Source organism: Lactuca sativa, chromosome 3 (assembly GCF_002870075.4).
Source record: "Lactuca sativa cultivar Salinas chromosome 3, Lsat_Salinas_v11, whole genome shotgun sequence".
Lineage (NCBI taxonomy): Eukaryota > Viridiplantae > Streptophyta > Magnoliopsida > Asterales > Asteraceae > Lactuca > Lactuca sativa.
This window is the reverse complement of record NC_056625.2, coordinates 45,813,452-45,820,464: the sequence shown is the minus strand read 5'-3', so window position 1 is coordinate 45,820,464 and position 7,013 is coordinate 45,813,452. Positions and strand designations below refer to the sequence as shown.

At 35.2% G+C, this 7,013-nt stretch overlaps 2 protein-coding genes across 2 annotated transcripts; one reads left to right on the top strand and one right to left on the bottom strand.

The window, feature by feature from the left end:
- Positions 1 to 756: 756 nt before the first annotated feature.
- Positions 757 to 2,582, bottom strand: LOC111912378 (tetrahydroberberine oxidase). The gene has a single exon (XM_023908115.3). The coding sequence runs from the start codon at positions 2,555 to 2,557 to the stop codon at positions 920 to 922; it is 1,638 nt and encodes a 545-aa protein (XP_023763883.1). The 5' UTR covers positions 2,558 to 2,582; the 3' UTR covers positions 757 to 919.
- Positions 2,583 to 4,780: 2,198 nt separating this feature from the next.
- LOC111912377 (high mobility group B protein 7) lies at positions 4,781 to 6,499 on the top strand. Its single transcript, XM_023908114.2, has 8 exons — positions 4,781 to 4,993; positions 5,245 to 5,327; positions 5,422 to 5,476; positions 5,583 to 5,684; positions 5,772 to 5,829; positions 5,930 to 5,974; positions 6,082 to 6,180; positions 6,272 to 6,499. Exons 1-8 carry the CDS (start codon positions 4,869 to 4,871, stop codon positions 6,350 to 6,352), a joined length of 648 nt encoding a protein of 215 aa, XP_023763882.1. The 5' UTR covers positions 4,781 to 4,868; the 3' UTR covers positions 6,353 to 6,499.
- The last annotated feature ends 514 nt before the right edge of the window (positions 6,500 to 7,013 follow it).

The following is a 7,013-nucleotide window of genomic DNA, read 5'->3' as shown; positions in this document are numbered from 1 at the left end:
GGAACTTTTGGTCTTGTTAACGTATGATAGAGTTTGACTAACACAAATTTTGTTCCATACTTTTAGATAGTTTTTTATTTTAAAACATGATGATAACTCCGGATTAATAATGAAGAAAAGTTAACTGACTAAATTTGCAACTTGGTTTTGGTTTGTTTGTTGTATCACTAAATTGATTCATTTGTTGTAAATAGCTAAGGGAAATCACTGAATTGATTCATTTGTTTATTTTAAGTAGCTAAGGGAAATCACTAAATTGATTTTCATTTGTTTGTTGTATCACGAACTCCGATCAAAGTTCATTGTTTTTTCTGAATCAAGAATAAATTTCGTTGTTATTTTTTGGCGTTATATAAAGTTTTCCATCAAGGAGTAATATGGTCATTTATCACCATCCATCACAGTGAGTTAGAGATATAATCAAACAACATGGTTTCAGCCAGATATGGACTCAGTCAAAAGTTTTAACTCAATCAACAACTATCAAACGACCTCTAAGTAGTCCAGAGTATGTTATGCACTCCTCCGAGCCATCCTGATTATTGAAACCTTTAATACGCAGAGATTCACTCTCATAATTTTTCCCTATGGTGACTTTATTCTTTGTCTTGTCAACAGTTGGGCCACTCAAGTGATTGTCATATGATATAGGAAAATAAACTAGATTTAGTCATTTATAAAACTATTGGAAGTCTCTTTTATAATGATTAGAGGGTAAAGGTGGATTATAAACCCGACTTTTAACTTGGGACAAAATAAGGAAAAGAAACTAGATTTATTTATTTAAAGATGACATATTAGAGTCTTAAATATTTGAAAAGAAAAAGAAAAGAAACCGACCAAAAGGAGACTTATAGCTAGTTTTGTGAAAAAAGACAAATCAAATCCATATTTTGGATGGGTCTTCATTCAAAGAGCTTCATATGTCTGAGAGAGGCGTCGAGAATACTGGAACACTTTGTGGACGCCTAAAGAAATTCAACGGATCAACTTTGGCCTTGATGCGAATCAACTTCTTGAAATTGTCCCTCTTCCAGTACCTCTCTCCCCAAACACTTGCTTCTTTGTAATTAGCATTTCCAACACCTAAATCCAAATCATTGTAGTTGACATATGCCTCTCTTGGGTTCTTTGACACATAAGGCGTCATTAACTCATCCAAGCTTTGCAACCATGCTATCCTTTTGAGCGATGTAGGGGTCGTATCTGAAGTTTGATCTTGAAAATTGACAGTCTTGAGAATTTGTAACAAAACCCCAGCTCTATGAGGATATGGAATTTCCGTCTCTGAGAAATCAGCCATCCTTCCACCAAAAGGATTAATCATAAGTTGCCCTGATTCGTCATTTTCCATAAGCTTTCTCCAAATCTTTCTCAACCCGTTTATGGGGATCGGTGTCCGGACGTAGTCTGATTTAGTTTTGTCGTTCAGCTTGGCTATGGCTGATCGGTTCAAGAGAATCTCGATTGGGGCGGAACTTGGCAAGCCCCAAAACACAAGGGTCGACTGAATGCTTCTCACTTCTTCACAAATCTCTCGTGTAACACCGAGCTCCGGAAACTTTTTGTTCAACAATGGAAGCAATGTGTTGATGGTGCCTTGATAAATTCCTTCGAACATAATTCGAACGGTTTTCTTGGTAGTGTTGCCGATATATTCACCAAACACCTGTGTTCTCATGTGTAAATTTCTATCAATAGCTGGTATAACGGTTTGATATTTATAGAAGAGTTCTGTTGCCCCTTGTTCCAAAGTTTTATTCAGTATAAAGACGGTTACTTTTTCGGGAACAGGAACCAACCTCAGCTTCCATGCAAGAACAATTCCGAAACTGGAAACACCACCTCCTCGAATCGCCCAAAAAAAATCTTCACCCATCGTCTTCCTGTTGAGAATATTTCCATTGACATCCATGAAGCGAACATCAATAACATTATCAGCAGCACTGCCGTATTTCCTCAACAGGTTTCCATAGCCACCACCGCCCATGTAACCGCCAACACCCACCGTGGGGCAAACACCTGCCGGAAAATACAAGGTGTCGGTTTTCTGAGAAATAGCGTAATAGACTGCACCAAGTGCAGCGCCAGCCTGGACCCACGCAGTACTGTTTGCTACATCCACGTCTATAGACCTCATTTTAGTGAAATCGAGCATCACAAATGGAACATCAGCGGTGTAGGAGAGACCCTCGTAGTCATGGCCCCCGCTCCTCATCCTGAGCTCGTAGCCATGTTTCTTGGCGCAGTGTAAGGATGTTTGGACAAGGGTTTCGTCCACAGGTGTCACGATGACAGATGGTTTAGGAGTGGAAGGTTTAAGGAACTTAGTGTTTTGCACATGCACTTGCCAAGTGGGTAAGAAAGAAGCATTGCCAGAGGTAAAAATGTGTTCGGAGATGGATGTCAAATTGTTGGAGTAGGATCGTATGCAGCTTAAGAAATCTTCAGGACCTGGTGTAACATCAAGAATGGAAGATAATGCTGCCCATGAAACAGAAAATGATAGAATAAGAACGAAGAAGAAGACAGAAGAGTTTAGTTGAGACTTCTTCATGTTGTGGTGAGTTTGATTTTATCGCCCTTGTGTCTTTATATATACTATAGGGTAAGAGAACAAAGAGGTGACTGCAAGTGGGGTTAGACAGGTGAATGCACATGGGTTGGAAAACCACTGGAATGGTGATCAACAGTGATTTGATTTTATAAAGCCGCCGAGTGTTTTAGCAAATTGGTGCAAGGGTTTTGGATTTAATTGCCTCTCTTTTTCGTACACAATTATGAATTACTATCGATGATGCTCGAGTGCATGAAATATAGCTGACAAGTTTGAAGGAAATAGCCCGAGAGGAATCAAAGGCCAAAGGGTGTAGGGACATTATGGCATGTTATGAAAAATAAAAATGAAGTGAAAATGGCTTAAATAAGCTAATTCGTAATTGTAGAAATTGTGTGAAACCTAAAACCATAGACTATGAAAGCTAACTTCAAATGTCGCAGAATGTTCATAAGTTGTGAAATGTCCCTACTAGCGGAAATAAGCAAAACCAACTTTCTATGTATGTAAAGAATGAATCTTAGCCTCTTAGGTAAAGGAACTCATGTGGTTTGAAGTCATTTGGTGTCCACTGTCCACAAGGTGTGCAAATGAGATTTCGAAATGTCCTTATTTTGGTAAATTTGTTATAGTATATACTAGTAAATGTTACTGTTGTTGAGTTTTCATTTAATATATAGTATAATGTCAAAAAGTTAATCAAATTTGGAGTACACCATCTTATTTAGGTATCTTAGTAGCCTAACTTATGATCTTTATAAAAAAAAAAGTGTTCACAATAGTTGTAAAATCATTTATTGTTACATATAAGTTTTATCCACCTTTAAACGAATCTGAAATCGTCTATGAGTCGATGGCCACTTGACCACTACCATGGCGGCTAAACACAAAGGTCCAAGTAGGTTATTATATTATTATTTTATAGTTTTTATTAAAATAAATATTAATTAAGTATAATATTTATAAATAATAAAGAAAACAAAGTAATTATAGAGTAAGGAAAATAGTTCTTAGGGGTGGACTTGTAATAGATTCCTTCTACTGGTAAGGGAAGTGATAATCCTACCCTACTTTTGCAAATTGGACAACGATTGAATGTATCCAAAATTTTTGGATGTTTTCTATTCGCATAACACTCAATTATTTGATGGGATAATTTGAAATTTGAATTCAACTTCATGTTTTAAACATATCTTTTAAACATTTTGGATTGTTGGATTGATGCTAGCACTACTAGTGATTGTTGTAAGCATACATGCAAATAAGACTTCTTGTTTAATATGTTGTTTAATGACAACAATAGAAAACTACTCATTTACCTTCAATTCAACACTAAACGAGCACTTCTCTTTTACAACATACCAAATATCTTTTTATTCATCGAGTACATTGAGATTAGTGGCGGAGCTAGAAATTTTTATATGGGGTACAAATATTATCAATAAATATTCCATGCTTTTTATCATATTGTTGGCATTAAAAAACATAATATAATCTCTTTAGCTGGGGGTATAATAATATAAACCATATTTACAAATAATTTTTTTTATATATATAAAACAATTTTTTTCGGGGTGCTATAGTACACCCAACGTCCTATCTCGCTCCGCCACTGATTGAGATTTCATCGGACAAGATACGTGTTTCAAATTGAATTTACCAAAATAACCAAACGGGCTAATTGGGTTGGGTATTGGTTAGCCCGAATAATCTGATGGGCTATTGGGCTTAATTGGGTTGGAACACTGGGTTTTCGTTACATTAAGTAGAAAAACATCCGGCTCAAGAACAAGAAGCACTACTGACTACACTAGTTGTCATTTTTTTTTTGGATGTTAAAGTGGGTAAATGTGTATTACACACATCAGTTGTGATTTTCATACTCATATGCTACGTGTTTGTAGAAGATATTTAATTTAATGAATAAAATTACTGAAAAAAAAAAATAAAGTCACAGCATAGATTTGAAGATATTCGGAACATAATGGACCCAATTTTCTAAAATAAATCTAAGTGTAATCCTATTTTTAAATACGTTTTCTAGACCAAGTTTGGCCTATTAAAGATTAAAGAAAATTAATAAAAACAAAAATGCAATTGACGAAATTTCTGCCACATAGGCGATCCGCGTGAATTTGAATTTAAGCATTAAGTTAAAATTTCACCCTTGAAATATTGGCGGCACCTGTGGCGCTAAATTCCTGAAAATTTCCCCTCTTCTTAAACCCTTTTCCCCCACTTTCTCCATCAGCAACTTCTCCCTCTTTTCCTCACTCATACACACACAAAATCAGCCTTCAAGCTATCTTCCATGGCGGGTACCAGTGATGCTTCCTCAAAATCAATCAACGTAGCCCGAGGCAGAAAGCGAGTCGAAGTGGAGACTACTTCCACTACGCTCAAACGAGCAAAAAATGGCAGCGCTTTCACCCGATGGTATTGTTTTCGTCATTCCTTGTATTGCTTATGCTGTTATAAGTTCAATATCATCTTATTTATTTGCAACACCTGCTATAAAGTTGAATGCTCATATCAATTTCGGTTGAAATGCGTTACTTCTATATGATCTATGCCGATTTGGAAATTGGAAGCTAAAAACTTTCTGGTTTTGTGTAGTAGTTAGTGTTTTGTTTGGTAATACTGATTTGTAAGTTATGAAATTAATTTAATGAACTTGTATTATACAGTGAAGCGTGCAACAAGGATGTAGCTGTGGCGCTGATTAGCATGCACGATTGTGGTCTTGATGCCAAAATTAAAATGAATTTGGGTATGTAAAAGTGTTTCAACACGATAAAATTTGGATCAAATCGTTTCCGATTCTTAATCAAACATGCATTTACCCCCTTTATGGTTGATTACAGAGGCACAGGTGGCTGAAACTGCTAGTGAACCAGTTGCTAAGAAACCTGCAGAGAAGTAAGTAATTTATGGCTTTTTGCCATTTGTGATTAGTACACGGATTTTTGTTTTCCTCGCATTTTTTGGTTGTTTATTTATGTTAAACGATTTTTTTTGTGTGTAGAAAAAGGCTAGTGAAAGTTGGAGACAAGAGAGTGAAGAAAGAAAAGAAAGTGAGGGATCCAACCAAGCCTAAAAGGCCACCCACTGCATTCTTTCTCTTCATGTAATGCTGTGATTACTCTCAAAATTTCATGATAGCTTTCTATTCTATTTTACGTGGTATTGATGTAGACAAATGTTTGTTGTGTAGGGATGAATTCAGGGTAACATACAAGGCAGCAAACCCTGATAACAAAAAAGTTGCAAATGTATACTTTTTTACCTTATGAAACACATATAGTTGAATCATTTTTAGCTTCATAAATTGGACTATTTGGTTAATATTTTTGTTTCTCTTTTCAATTACAGGTTGCAAAGGAAGGAGGTGAGAAGTGGAAGTCTATGACAGAAGAAGTGAGTTGCAAATTTCACACATTGTCTTTCTGTTATGACTAATTTGCTCTTTTGTTGAATAGTATCTAATGATTTATTGTTCTCCAAATCTTGATGATTCTTTTCAGGAAAAGAAGCCTTTTACTACTAAGGCTGCTGAACTTAAAGAAGAATACCAAAAGGCTTTGGGAGCTACAAATGATGCTGAAAATGAAAATGAGAAAACTGTAAGTACTTCAGGAGTTTTATTGGTTTTGTGTATTCTTGATTTGTAGTGATCATAAATGGCTAATGTGATGTGTACCTCTTGATTTACAGGAAGTTGAAACAATTGAAGATGATGAAGAAGAAGAAGAAGCTTCCCCAGAAAAAGAGGAAGTGATTGCTGATGATGACTAGAATAGTACAGATTTTGATTTTGGCTACTTGTTTATGAATCTTGTATGATGATGGTTCATGTTGAATAGAATAGAATTTGATTTTGGGTACCTTTTGTTAATCCTTGGTTGCCTATGGTACTATATATCTTATGTTGTTTTGACCAAATTGGACTTCTATTGTTGTCATAAGCCTTCAATTGCTAATCGGATTTCTAATTGATACTAATTAATTATAGAGTTCCTCTTTCATATGTTGGCTTTTCTATATATAAACTTGCCACGATTTTTTTATGGGCTGTGAAACTAACAAAAGTGTAAATGACATACTAGTGATAATTCATTCATCACTTGTGTTAATTTCATTCATCACTTGTTAATTTCATTATCCAAAATGTTAGGTGACACTAAAATCATGAACATTCCTCTATCATTTAAGTGTAATCCATGAATGTACACAATATATAACAAACAAATCAACAACTTGTGTATAAACTAAAATGCCGCATCGATTAAATTTTCATTTTGGTATATTACTCATTCATGATATTCGAGAATCACGGTGTCCAAAGGATAACATACCAAACCATTGAAAGGTGTCATAAACATTTTATGAAAATGAGAAGGTTTAAAGGATATTTATAGGGATTATTTCTAAAAAAACTTAAAAACATAAAAAATCA